The sequence below is a fragment of the Aquarana catesbeiana genome, linkage group LG10, assembly GCF_042186555.1.
Source record: "Aquarana catesbeiana isolate 2022-GZ linkage group LG10, ASM4218655v1, whole genome shotgun sequence".
In the NCBI taxonomy this organism is placed as follows: Eukaryota; Metazoa; Chordata; class Amphibia; order Anura; family Ranidae; genus Aquarana; species Aquarana catesbeiana.
Genome location: NC_133333.1, coordinates 168,994,380 through 169,008,958, shown reverse-complemented (window position 1 = coordinate 169,008,958; position 14,579 = coordinate 168,994,380). Strand labels below are relative to the sequence as shown.

General features: G+C 44.1%; 1 protein-coding gene across 1 annotated transcript in view; it reads left to right on the top strand.

Moving 5' to 3' along the window:
• The window catches only part of ACAP3 (ArfGAP with coiled-coil, ankyrin repeat and PH domains 3), a 308,172-nt gene that overhangs the window by 190,075 nt on the left and 103,518 nt on the right, over nucleotides 1-14,579 (top strand). Inside the window, exon 5 of the mRNA XM_073602935.1 lies at nucleotides 10,396-10,454. Coding sequence (XP_073459036.1) covers nucleotides 10,396-10,454 — 59 coding nt within the window. The remainder of the gene's footprint in view (nucleotides 1-10,395; nucleotides 10,455-14,579) is intronic.

The window sequence follows — 14,579 nt, the reverse complement described above, 5'->3', positions numbered from 1 at the left end:
TGGAGACCACTGGTCTTAATGATGACCTTAGATAGCTGGAGCATAGGGGAGAATGCACCGTGGGGACCACTTTAGCAGCATGGAGGTACAGGTAAGTAGGGCTACTTTCCATGCCCCCTAGACCTAAATGAGCAGTTAACCCTTGCACTGCAGGCACAGCCCCACTGTAAGTGAGAGAATTTTTCAAGTTTCCTCCTGGAGTTCCACTTTAAAGCAGCCTTTCTCATCCCTTCTCTCCATCTCAAAAAAAAAAGTTTAGGTGTGATTATACATGCGGTCTGTTGTTAATGTGATAAGTATGTTGCAAAACAATGTTCAAATCAAAGAATAAAAAGAATTATAAGTAATTCCAGTGTTTGACACCCAGGGCATATTATTTTGCTCTCTACAACCAAATTATCGTCCGCAATAATTTAAAAATAAATAAAAATGATGGTGTCCCCATAATGTTGCAGATCGGTATAGAAGTTCCCCCCTGCATTGGTGGTCATTGAAGGTGGGGGGACAATCGCTAAAAGCTCGAGGAACCCCTAGCAACCTCAGGGGGAACACTGGTTGGGAGAGGCTCCTTTATAGTATCCAGAATAGAGATTCTTGCGGCTGCTGTTCATGCCTGTCTTTAATGTCTGTCACTGGACTTTCTTATCCAGGATGAATCAGTAATGAGTCAACACAGACTGTTCAAAATGCAAAGCATCTGACGGATCTGGCATCTTGCTTTGTTTGCATATGCATTTCTTTGTAGTTGGGAAAACACAGGCCCATGTGAGTGCAGGCAACGTGTCACACTGACAGCGAGGCAGTGGGAATGATGATGTGACAATGTCAATCCCAGGCACAAGCACTTTCATTTAAATACATTACTCAATAGACACAGAAGATATACAGTAAATCCACATTGTGTGCACCAAACACCTTTGTGAACTCCGCTTTTACATTGTAAAAGTAGCAGTGACATCATTGTTGTGCTGTACATACCCTGTGCAGAGAGCAGATTTGTGGGAGGGGCCCAGCAAGCCCACCCACAACAAGCTGCCTGCAGAAAACGACAGGAGGGGGTGGAGACTAGACCAGTCACCCTGCACAAGGAGAGGGATCAGCAGAGACCAGTCCTTATAAGGGGAAGTTAATACATAAAGCACCATTTAGTTTACTCATATATTCCTTTTAAAATCAAGAAATCATTTTCTGTTGGGCTTTTATTTATGGAAGTCTGCCCTACACTGATCTGCCATAACATTGTGATCGCCCACTGTAAACCATTGAGTCATGGACTCCACTAAACCTCTGAAGGTACACTGTGCTATCTGTAACCAAGCAGTAAGTAGCACATCTACTGACAAACAGATCTTGGCCAGTAAGTTGTGAGGTGGGTCCTCTATGGATCGGGCTTGTTTTTCCAGAACATCCCACAGGTGATCTGGAGAGTTTGGAGGCCAAGATAACACCTCAGACTCATTGATGTGTTCCTCAAACCACTCCTGAATTTGTCAGACCAGGCCACCTCCATCCATTGCACTGTGTGCCAGTCCTGATGCTCACATGCCCATTGTAGGTGCTTTTGGCTGTAGAGACGGGTCAGCATGGGCACCCTAAACCGGTCTGCATCAACACAGCACCATACACAGCAAACTGTGTTCTGACACATTTATATCAGAACCAGTATGAACTTTTTTTAGCAATTTGACCTACAGTAGCCCTTTTGTTGGATCAAGCAACACAGGCCAGCCTTTGCTCCCCACATGATTAGTGAGCCTTGGTCACCCATGACCCTGTCTCCATTTTGCCAGTTTTCCTTCCTTGGACCACTTTTGGTAGGTGCTGTCCACTGCAGACCAGAAACCTCCCACATAAGGTGTAGTTTTGAAGATGTTGTGACCCAGCCTTCTACCCTGTTTCCCCAAAAATAAGACCTAGCGTGATTGTCAGTGATGGCTGCAATATAAACCCTACCCCCCTAAATAAGCCCTACCCTGTTTCCCTGAAGATAAGCCCTACCCTGAAAATAAGACCTACAAGGACTTTAACTAGGGCTTATTTGGGGGGTAGGGCTTCTATTGCAGCCATCACCGATAATCACGCTAGGTCTTATTTTCGGGTAACAGGGTAGCCAATACAAAAATTGGGCCTTGCCAAAGTTGCTCAAATCCTTATGCCCATTTTGTCTGCTTATAACACATCAACTTCAGGGACAACTTGTTTACTTTGCTGACTAATATATCCCACCCACTTTCAGGTGCCATTGTAACAAGATAATCAATGTTATTCACTTTACCTGTCAGTGATCATACTGTTATGGTTGATTGTATATTGCGCTGCCACCGAGCTAAATCCTAGTTTGCAGAGGAAGTGCCAGTGGCCAGGAGTGAAGGATTTTTTGTGGCCATACAGGGGATGTAACATTTAAGGCTGGTGTCTTTAGTGTGGTAAAATCCACTAGGATTGTAAAGAGCAGGCAGGAGGAGGCCAGGACCACAGAGTCTCCAGGATAGAAGGTTCTAAAACGTGCTGTCACTCTACTTGTTCTGCAGCCTCACAGCACAAACACATACTGTACATAGTTAAACTGTAAGCTTTTTGGCTGGTGTTGCCCTTAAAGCTAAACTCCAGGCAAACTTTAAAAAAAATATTTATTTTTTTGTAAAAATCCTGAACTTGCTTAGATACCAGCTTCTTGTAATCTCTTATACAATAGCACTCAGACCGCGTGAGGTGGTGGAAATATTTTGCACCAATTAAGTGTGCTGTATTCATTTGTGTAGAAAAGCAATGTGCTGACAGGAACAGAGGGATGCCTTCATCAATCTGTTGGTGCTCCTACGCTGTCCAATGACAGGCAGTTGACCTAACTATGTTACACAAATACAATAGAGGCAAATCAGCTCAGCGGGTAGGTTGTGCTGTGTGGAAGAGCTGTGTAAGGCTTCGTGTACACAGGACGTTGTTCAACCTCCCCTGAACGATTTAACTTGACAGCTAGAAACTGGCATCTAAAAACATCCGTTTAGCCGCGTTTACATGCCGTGTTTGCGTCTAGAAGCGTTTTTTATTTTTGGCTATTTTAGAAAAAAAAAAAAACACCTGTAAATGAAACGCGGCTAAACGCGAGTTACCGCGTTTAGCCGCTTTTGGCATTTGAAATGCCTCTAAACACAGCTTCTGAACGCATTTTTTTGGGTTCCAAAAAAAGCCTCTAAACGCAACTGCCTAGAAATGACTATAAACAAACCTGTGTACATTTACTGGTAAGTCAACAGAGAAGAGTTCAGGAGCAGTTGAAAAAAATGGCCAACTGCTCCTAAACGTCCGTTTACCAGCAGCAGTGTACATGAAGCCTAATTAACTTTTGGCAGGTAACACAATTACCATAGTTACAATTAATTGTGTATTTAGGTGTTTGCATGGAGTTCAGCTCTAAATACACAACCTGCCTGCCAATAGAAATGTAGAACATTTGACATATCATTTGATTAACAAGAACAATATGTCAGCAGTTTGGAATGTACAGTATCTCACAAAAGTGAGTACACCCCTCACATTTTTGTAAATATTTTATTATATCTTTTCATGTGCCAACACTGAGAAAATGACACTTTGCTACAATGTAAAGTAGTGAGTGTACAGCTTGTATAACAGTGTAAATTTGCTGTACCCTCAAAATAACTCAACACACAACCATTAATGTCTAAACCACTGGCAAGAAAAGTGAGTACACCCCTAAGTGAAAATGTCCAAATTGGGCCCAAAATTGTCAATATTTGTGCGGCCACTATTTTCCTGCACTGCCTTAACCCTCTTGGGCATGGAGTTCACCAGAGCTTCACAGGTTGCCACTAGAGTCCTCTTCCACTCCTCCATGACGACATCACTGAGCTGGTAGATGTTAGAGACCTTGCGCTCCTCCACCTTCCGTTTGAGGATGGCCCACAGATGCTCAATAGGGTTTAGGTCTGGAGACATGCTTGGCCAGTCCATCACCTTTACCCTCAGCTTCTTTAGCAAGGCAGTGGTCGTCTTGGAGGTGTGTTTGGGGTCGTTATCATGTTGGAATACTGCCCTGCGGCTCAGTCTCCAAAGGGAGGGGATCATGTTCTGCTTCAGTATGTCACAGTACATGTTGGCATTCATGGTTCCCTTAATGAACTGTAGCTCCCCAGTTAGGGCTGGGAAAAAAATCGATTTAAATCTTGAATCGAGTTGAGAGGTCAAATCGATTCAAAATTTAAGCAAATCGATTTTTTTAGATTTTTTTTTTTCACCGCGCAGGTCCCGAGGCGCTGCGGGCATGAGTTTTTAGGCGAGGCCGCGGCTTCGGCCTAGTCCGCGGCTACGGCCGGACGCCGCGAACTCGCCTAAAAACTCATGCCCGCAGCGCCTCCGGACCGGCGCGGACACCGCGCCGGGCCTGAAGAGCTGCGGGCAAGGAGTTTTTAGGTGAGGCCGAAGCCGCGGCCTCGCCTAAAAGCTCATGCCCGCAGCGCCTCGGGACCGGCGCGGTTTCCAAAAAAAAAAAAAACTCGATTCGAATCGTGAATCGAGTTTTTTTTAAGAGAATCGAAGATTTTTTTTTTTTAAGAAAATCTCCCAGCCCTATCCCCAGTGCTGGCAGCACTCATGCAGCCCCAGACCATGACAGTCCCACCACCATGCTTGACTGTAGGCAAGACACACGTGTCTTTGTATTCCCCACCTGGTTGCCCCCACACATGCTTGACACCAAATAAGTTTATGTTGGTCTCATCAGACCACAGGACATGGTTATAATAATCCATGTCCTTAGTCTGCTTGTCTTCAGCAAACTGTTTGCTGGCTTTCTTGTGCATCATCTTTAGAAGAGGCTTCCTTCTGGGATGACAGCCATGCAGACCAATATGATGCAGTGTGCGGCATATGGTCTGACAGGCTGACCCCTTCAACCTCTGCAACAATGCTGGCAGCACTCATACGTTTATTTCCCAAAGACAACCTCCGGATATGACACTGAGCATGTGCACTCAACTTCTTTGGTCGACCATGGCGAGGTCTGTTCTGAGTGGAACCTGTCCTGGTTTACCGCTGTATAGTCTTGGCCACTGTGCTGCAGCTCAGTTTCAGGGTCTTGGCAATCTTATAGCCTATGCCATCTTTATGTAGAGCAAAAATTTTTTTTTTTTCAGATCTGCAGAATTCTTTGCCATGAGGTGCCATGTTTAACTTCCAGTGACCAGTATGAGAGAGTGAGAGCGATGACACTAAATTTAACACACCTGCTCCCCATTCACACCTAAAACTGTACATGTCACCAGAGCCAGGCAAGAGCACAGTCTATAAACGGTGGCAGGGGAAATCACAACACAGTAGTGGCGATCAATTTCTGTTGAACGGGAACAGCCACACACAGATGAAAATTCTGTCAGCCCCGGCTGATTTGGCCAAACTTGGATCTGTCTATAGCCAGCTTAAAACGGGGGACAGTTGAGGCAAATGGTTAAATCTGGAACCAAAATACAGGCAGGGGTTATAACTAGAGAAGAGCATAAAGCAGCACAGAAGATGCTCCCAATCAATAACAGGATTATTTTACTCTGGCAGTGGCTTAGAGCACCAGATTTAAGCCAGCCATAGATGGATCAAATCTCAGCTGGCTCAGCAGGGATCGGCTGAGATTTTATGGGCAGGCTGGTTGTACCCAAGTCAATCCATCCATTGACTTGAGTACAACCAACCTGTCATATATTTTACATGCAGTTGCTGCCGCCGGCTATAGCCGCTAGCAGAAAACATTGTGTTCTGCTAGCCGGGCAGGCTCCCCACCAGCGGAACACAATAGTGCTGCGGGAGAAATTCCGCCATTAACACTGACTGTGGTGATGGGGGGAATTGAGTGCTTTTCTTTCCTTCCAGTTGTGGTGAAAGAAAAGAAAATAGCATAATCTAGGGACTGCTTTATTCACAGTCCTAGGTCAGGCAGGCAGTATTCAGACAGAGTGGTAGCTCAGGGTACAATTGAGACAGGCAGCTGACAGTCAAATTGGGAATTAAAAGACAGGCGAGGCCTCCGTCCATGAACACACAGGGCCCTAAATGCCGGTATCGATCAGTACAGCCCTGTCCAGCTGCAGCCTGCCATAGACTGTGGATGGTGGACACTGCACCTGGCTGTCCTGGGTGCACTAAAATGCTGCAGGAGACAAGGGGCCCTAAGGTCAGTGCAACATTTTTACTTGTTTTTTTTTTCTCGAGTGCCCTAAATAGTCTGACAGATAAAATCGCACTATTTACTGTACAGGGGCAGACACCAGACTCCCAACAGATTGCTGAAATGCTGTTATTGATATTCGGATTCTTCATCTGTAGGTGGGTTATGTGTTTTCTTGGAGAGGTTTCTGTAAGCTGATATTGCATTTGTCACATCAAACAATGGCCACCTGTTCACTACCAGACTCAACAAAGCAGGTTGTTTTAAATTGCTTTTTAATGTGCTTACCTACACTACAGAATTTAAAGGGGGTTCCACCTTAAAAAAAAAGGACTCCTTTTTCAGACCTTTCCATGGAGTATTATGAAGATGTTCTGCACTTCCACTGAAACCGCTAAATCCCTCGCCAGCTGCAGGTGTGCCCCTCAGCCAATCACAGGAGAGCCGCTGGGTGAGGGGACCACCTGAGGTGATAGCTGGGAGCCAGAGCTATCAGTGGTGGCTGTGAGGTCACCCGAGTGACAGTCTTCTCAGATCTGTTCCCGTGAAAGCTGCTTAGATCTTCAATATGTTTGTTCCAGGGATACATCCTCAAAGGCATATGTTCCTAAATGCCAGCATCACTCCGTACAGTGTCCAGCCACAGCGTATTTCAGGTTGCCATAGATTATGATAGACTCCTGGATGCTGCACCTGTGCCCTGGAAAACGCTGTGATTTGACGCTTATAGAGGAAGCAGCCAGTTGGCATGTAACCTTATTTATTACAGGTACTTGTATAGCCCCATCAGCACTTCACAAATTTATTGTACATTCACATCAGTCCCTGCCCTCAAGGAGCTTACAATCTAAGGTCCCTAACTCACATTCATACATACACATGCTAGGCCAATTTACACATGAGCCAGTTAACCTTCCAGCATGACTTTGGAGTGTGGGAGGAAACCAGAGTACCCGGAGGAAGCCCACGCAGGCACAGGGAGAACATGCAGACTCCAGGCAGGTAGTGCTATGGTTGGGATTCGAACCAGTGACTCTAGTGCTGCTAGGTGGAAGTGCATGGTTGGGATTCGAACCGATGACTCTAGTGCTGCTAGGTGGAAGTGCTGACCACTTAGCCCACTGTGCTGCCACCTCATTCTTTGAAACAGAAAATGAAATGTCTTGGTGCAACACAAAGCACACCGGAAGTTAAAATAATGTTATAAAAACACCAGTGGCTTTGCAGCGAGCCTTTCATTGTTTTTTTAACGTTTTTGCAATAGCATTTATTAGAGTTTTGTAGCATTTTTCCATGTTAGCGTTTTTGACCTTTTTTTTATTTTTATTTTTTTAATGGATCAAAAACGTTAAACGCTGGTGAGCCACGTTTTTGAGCGTTTAGCAGCGTTTATGTGCGTTTAATGTTTTCAAGCGTTTCTTTGTGGTCAGAAAAACAGTTCCTGAATGCGATTTTAGGGCGTTCAGACAACAGTCCGTAAACTCCACTGCTGATAAACGTCCAAAAACGTCCATGTGTTCATGTGTGCATGGACACATAAGATAACATAGAGGGGAGTTTATGGGCTGTTAAAAAAAAAAAAAAACGCCCAAACTCCCAAAAACGGCCGTTTATGAGCTTCAATCTGCATGGAGCCTTAAAAAAAAAAAATAAAAGCTAAAAAACGCTAAAATTGCGATATTGCAAAAACGTTAAAAAAACATTGAAAGACTCAGTGTAAAGCTACTGACGTTTGTATAACGTTATTTTAATGTCCAGTGTGTATGGAGCCTTAAATTCAGGAAACACTATTTTAATATTTTAACTTCGGATGTAAGAGCTAATCGCTTGCTTTCATGAGTGCTATCTGAAGTTCCTGGATTGACTTGTCCTTGTTTTGCTAAACTTCTACCCTTCCTTTACCCATCCAGGGGCCCTCTCAACTGCCAATTCAATTGGGTAGACTGCCAGTGCCATTGGGAAGATAGACCCACCCCCTATTAGGCCCTTGAGTTGCCCTGGTCCTTGCTCGGACTCTGTATTGCTAGACCACAACTCTGCCATATTTCACCCCTGGGCTAAGGTCATCAAGATATATCCTAGGCTTGACACTCTTAATAGCTTTGAGTTTTTGAAACTGGGTTTTGTGAAGGCTGACATTTCTCTTTTATTTTATTGATTTTTTGCTATACTTGCATCGTCCGTAACATATTTTGATGCTGTTTGAAGTGATGTACTGACAATAACCAATACACTTTATTCTTTAAAAAACAATTTTAACTTCGATAAATAGTAAAAGTTGGCAAAATCAACCTCTCTTTTATCTTCTTAAATTCAACATCATCCTGCCATGAAAAAAAGTATAAGTGGGGGATCAGGGGGATGATCTGCCTGAGGTATGATTTTTTTCTTTTGGGTGGCTTGGGTGATTTTTCTTTGTAGTGAACATCTTTGGTATAATGACCCCGTCACTTCTAGATAAATCTTCAGTTTTGACAATCCACATGTCACAATGATAGACAACGCACGTGTGCCTTTGTGCCATGCTAGTGTTATTCTACTGACCTCTAGTGGCAATATAGCAGAATGCGATAACCAGCTGACTTGCTTATCCGAATCTCATATAAGTGTTTGTTCTTTAGATTATACGAGCTCTTTAAAGAGTGTTCAGTGTATCTCTTCTGTTATTTTCTCATCAAACTGTTCAGTTCACATGCATAAATATTTAGTTATTTAACATTAACGTTAAATTAACAGTTAAAACCCTTTATTTTTCATAAAGCGTTATTAAAGCGTAACTCCACTTTTGTTGAGAAAAAAACATTCCCTTCTGGGTGATCTATGTATATATAAGGATTATAACAAACTTTGCAGATTCCTACTTTTTGTTATTCTGAAGAGATTTCTGTTTGGTTCTCTGTGCCCCCTGTGTCGAGTGAGTCTAATGGGAGTGGTTTCATAATTATCAATCAGCTGTGACAGCCGCAGAGCACTAATGAGGAAATCTGCTGGGCCTGCATCCCTTTAGATGTGTTCTTATTGGGAGTAACTCACAAAATGTGACATTTTTGTTGCAGGGGATGCCTGAAATCTATTGAGGAATATCTGTTTTTTAATTGAAAGTTTTTGTGTGCTGATTTCGGCTTTAAAGGGACACTACACAATATCCCTATTCTCCAAAACATATCCATACACGTTCCCTACCTAATGGTCCTGTAATCTATTTTTCATTAAATAGTTTCATACAGTGTTTTTTTTGTCTCCTTGTAATGTCCTCCGTCAGCTTCCAAATCACTCCTATTTCTCCTCAGTTCTGTTTGTTTGAAATAAGCAGTTGCAATCGTGTGCATTGTCCTGTGCACACTACAAATCCCATAGTGATCTCGGGAGCAAACAAAAGAGGGTGGCAAACAAGCCACCTACCCCCCCCCCCCCCTCCGCGCAGCACTAACGCACACCCGCAGTTCTTACCCTGGATGTGAGAGCAGCGGTTGGATGTGGCCATCTTCCAGCGTGGTGGGCTCGGGGGAAAGCTGCTCTGGTGTCCTCTCCTGGAGCAGCTTCCGCGGTGTCTCCTCTCTGCTCCTCCCAGTGCTAGACGTCCAATAGGATCGCCTGACGTTTTGGGCAATCGAGAAACAGGTTTCATACCTGCTCCCAATTGGCCAGGAGGAGGATCAGTGTTGCAACAACAAATTTTCATTCACTGTTCTAACACACCTGGATGGGCTCCATACGCAGTACTCTGCGTCCCGAGTCCACACTATTTTAAAGCCTATTAGAGCCTCTGGCTCTAATCTGGTTCTTCAAAAAAAAACCTGGCCGCTGTAATTTATGTGCTTAGTGACCTGGAAGGGGCCTGAGTCGGACACATGAATAGGGGGCGGCCGTGGATAGATTCATGCTATGCATGAATCTATCCACTGCATATGGGGGGTGGCTGGAGAGGGGGGAACGCCCCTAATGGACGGGCTGCCGCTGAAGGGGACCATGTAGAACGTACGTAGTCACCCTCTAACAGGAAATCGGGTCACAGCAGCAAAGACAAAGGAAGTTGCAGGGGGGAAGAGCAATATAAAGGAATTTTTGCGTAAAGAATACATAGTTGAATAGAATGCTTTCTTTGTAAACCAGAGTTTAGTGTCACTATGCTATGTTATTGTCATTATGTTATGTTTCTTATTAACACATATAGTATTTATACATGCCCTGTGTAATGTATCTATTTTTTCTTTTAGATCCTTTTTGATCAGGCTCAGCGGTCGGTGCGACAGCAGCTTCATAGTTTTGTAAAAGAGTGAGTCATTTTTTACTGTATTATCACTGGACTGTAACACATTATTATTATCATTATTATACAAGATTTATATAGCCCCAACAGTTTGCTCAGCTGTCCTATATAAGAAGTATTTTCTCTGTTTTGTGTTTGTGTACTTTGATGATATTTTACACCAGAAGATGTAAAGTCCAGCGTGGGCACATGATAAAAAAAAATATTTGCTACAGAATTAAAGTGATTGTAAACCTCAGACATGAAATATGAACAAAGCATATGCCTCTATAATGTGTAGTTGTCACAATCCGGAGTACTAAGTCTCATTTCTGTCTGCTGCCTAGTTCCTCTACTATCTGTATGAGTCACTTCTGACAGGTTTACCTGACGCAAGAGAAAAAGGTGAGAGCGGGGGGGGAGATCTCCAGCGCACGGCCTGTGATTGACAGCCTCAGCTCTGTTCCTATGTGCAGTGGGGTGTGTCCCTTCCCACCAGTAAGCTCTTAGAGCTCTCCTCACTAAGCTCTGCAGAGTGTAATTTCAGCTCCCCACTCCTTTCCGAAAGCTCAGACATGCTGTATAAATTCTTGTGCAGACAAACAGGCCCAACTTATGTAGGAGGATTTTCTTCATCTCTGTGTATCACCTAAGGCCAGCCATTTGGTTTACAACCACTTTAATTTATCACTCCTTATTAAATAATGGTCACATGCTGACCTGCACCATCAACCGAATCCTTAATAGTACTAAACTGTAGATTTAACCCTTATGGCTGAACTCAAGACAGCTATGTAGACAGATAAAATAAACGTGAGAGCTGTTTTTCTTTGCCAAGAATTTGTGTTTCTGTCCATCCATTCCAAGATTTACACAGCTCTGCCACACAGTGCAGCCTTTTCTATCAGGTGAGTTGACCTGTTCTTTCTCTACTGCAGCTTCACTTTGATCTCCAGTTACCCTCCCTACTCTGACCCTGTGACTGGAAAGTGAAAACAGAAGAACACTGATGAGCTCATCTCTATTTCACTCTACTCTCTCCTCCTGTCTGCATGCTCACTGCACTGCAGCACGCCTGACTGGTTCCTTGTTCTGCTTTCCCCTTCCCCCACTGGCCTCTGCTGCACAGACTGTAAAAAGACCAACCCCAAATACTTACCTGAGCCCAATCAATCCATCGCTGTTTCCAAGAGCAGAAGTGTTGGTCTCTGTCTCTCTCTCTCTCTCCCTCTCTCTCCTCATTGGACATGGAGGCAGCAGTGGGAGCCATTGGCTCCTGCTGGTGTCATCAAATCCTGTGAGGAGGGAATGGGGGCAGGGCTGAGCCGCATTCTCTGTGTCAGTGGACATGCATAGCTCAGATCAGGAGCGAGCCCGCATGAATGCCCCATAGCAAGCAGATTGCTATGGGGGTGCACTGAGAAGAGGAGGAGCGCCAGCCGGGGACCCTTGAAGAGGAGGTTTGGGGCTACTCTCTGCAAAGCCACTTCACAGAGCAGGTATGTATGACATGTTTATTATGAGAAAAAAAAAGGTTTGCGCTCCAGTACTACAAGTACTTTAAAGCTGATCTGTAGATATGATCCTTATTGCATCATTACATTGGTCCAGCTTGGACCAGTGTATATCTCATACCTGAGGGACCGCCGGGGAAGCTGACAATCACTGAAGTAGATCTCTGCAGTCTTCTGGGTCCTGTTTACAGACCCCAGGGAGTCGCACATTTGGCACTGTCGCCGTTCACAAGAAGGCCTTGTTTTTTTTCAATAAATACAAGTTTTTCACTAAATGGAAGAGGTGGAGACATTGCGATCTCCACCACGTGCAATCAGAGAGGGCCTTGTATTTGTTGACAAAATACAAGGCCTTCTGTGAATGGAGACAATGCTGAGCAAGAGACCCCCTGTTGCTGCTATACAATAAGGCAGCCTTCCCCTGCATAGGGCCTGGAAGATTGCGATTTTTTTTCTTTACCAAAAATATGTAGAAGAATACATATTGAATTTTTTTTTTGGGGGGGGGGGGGGGTATTTATTATAGCAAAGACTGTGTGTGTGTGTGTGTATATGTGTGTGTATATACAGTGGGGACGGAAAGTATTTAGACCCCCTTACATATTTCACTGTTTGTTATATTGCAGCCATTTGCTAAAATCATTTAGGTTCATTTTTTTCCTCATTAATGTACACACAGCACCCCATATTGACAGAAAAACACAGAATTGTTGACATTTTTGTAGATTTATTAAAAAAGAAAAACTGAAATATCACATGGTCCTAAGTATTCAGACCCTTTGCTGTGACACTCATATATTTAACTCTGGTGCTGTCCATTTCTTCTGATCATCCTTGAGATGGTTCTACACCTTCATTTGAGTCCAGCTGTGTTTGATTGGACTTGATTAGGAAAGCCACACACCTGTCTATATAAGACCTTACATCTCACAGTGCATGTAAGAGCAAATGAGAATCATGAGGTCAAAGGAACTGCCTGAAGAGCTCAGAGAAACAGAATTGTGGCAAGGCACAGATCTGGCCAAGGTTACAAAAAAAAATTCTGCTGCACTTAAGGTTCCTAAGAGCACAGTGGCCTCTAATAATCCTTAAATGGAAGATGTTTGGGATGACCAGGACCCTTCCTAGAGCTGGCCGTCCGGCCAAACTGAGCTATCGGGGGAGAAGAGCCTTGGTAAGAGAGGTAAAGAAGAACCCAAAGATCACTGTGGCTGAGCTCCAGAGATGCAGTCGGGAGATGGGAGAAAGTTATAGAAAGTCAACCATCACTGCAGCCCTCCACCAGTCGGGGCTTTATGGCAGTGTGGCCTGACAGAAGCCTCTCCTCAGTGCTAGACACATGAAAGCCCACATGGAGTTTGCTAAAAAACACCCGAAGGACTCCAAGATGGTGAGAAATAAGATTCTTTGGTCTGATGAGACCAAGAAAGAACCTTTTGGCCTTAATTCTAAGCAGTAAGTGTGGAGAAAACCAGGCACTGCTCATCACCTGTCCAGTACAGTCCCAACAATGAAGCATGGTGGTGGCAGCATCATGCTGTGGGGGTGTTTTTCAGCTGCAGGGACAGGACAACTGGTTGTAATCAAGGGAAAGATGAATGCGGCCAAGTACAGGGATATCCTGGACGAAAACCAACAAGACAATGACCCTAAGCACACAGCTAAAATAATGAAGGAGTAGCTTCACAACAACTCCGTGACTGTTCTTGAATGGCCCAGTCAGAGCCCTGACTTAAACCCAATTGAGCATCTCTGGAGAGACCTAAAAATGGCTGTCCACCAACGTTTACCATCCAACCTGACAGAACTGGAGAGGATCTGCAAGAAGGAATAGCAGAGGATCCCCAAATCCAGGTGTGAAAAATTTGTTGCATCTTTCCCAAAAAGACTCATGGCTGTATTAGATCAAAAGGGTGCTTCTACTAAATACTGAGCAAAGGGTCTGAATACTTAGGACCATGTGATATTTCAGTTTTTCTTTTTTAATAAATCTGCAAAAATGTCAACAATTCTGTGTTTTTCTGTAAATATGGGGTACTGTGTGTACATTCATGAGGAAAAAAAAAATGAACTTAAATGTTTTTAGCAAATGGCTGCAATATAACAAAGAGTGAAAAATTTAAGGGGGTCTGAATAAACCGCAGTGGTGGTCAAATACCACCAAATGATAGCTCCATTTGTGGGAAAAAAAGGACATAAATTTTGTTTGGGTACAACGCCGCACGACCACGCAATGGTCAGTTAAAGTGACGCAGTGCCGTATCGCAAAAAATGGCCTGGTCAGGAAATGGGCAAATCCTTCCAATCCTTAAGTTATTAAAGTACTTGCAGTTCTGGAGTGCACACCTTAAAGCAGAACTAAACTTAAATGTTTAGTTCCTTATGCCGATGCAGCAGTTAAATTTCTCACGGGCCACTGCCATCTTCTCCCCGATTACGTCTGGGTGCCAGCGAAGCTGCTAGTCTTGGGGCCTACATACTCTTGTTTGACTGGTCGGGGAATTACGTCATCCAACACACAGGAGTCCATCAATCTTGTACAGCCAGAGTGTGTTGGGAATGCATGCGGAGCTGCTCATGCGCAGCTCAGCGTTCATTCAGTAGAAGACTGCGAGCAAGCTGGTAAGTGTTATTGCAA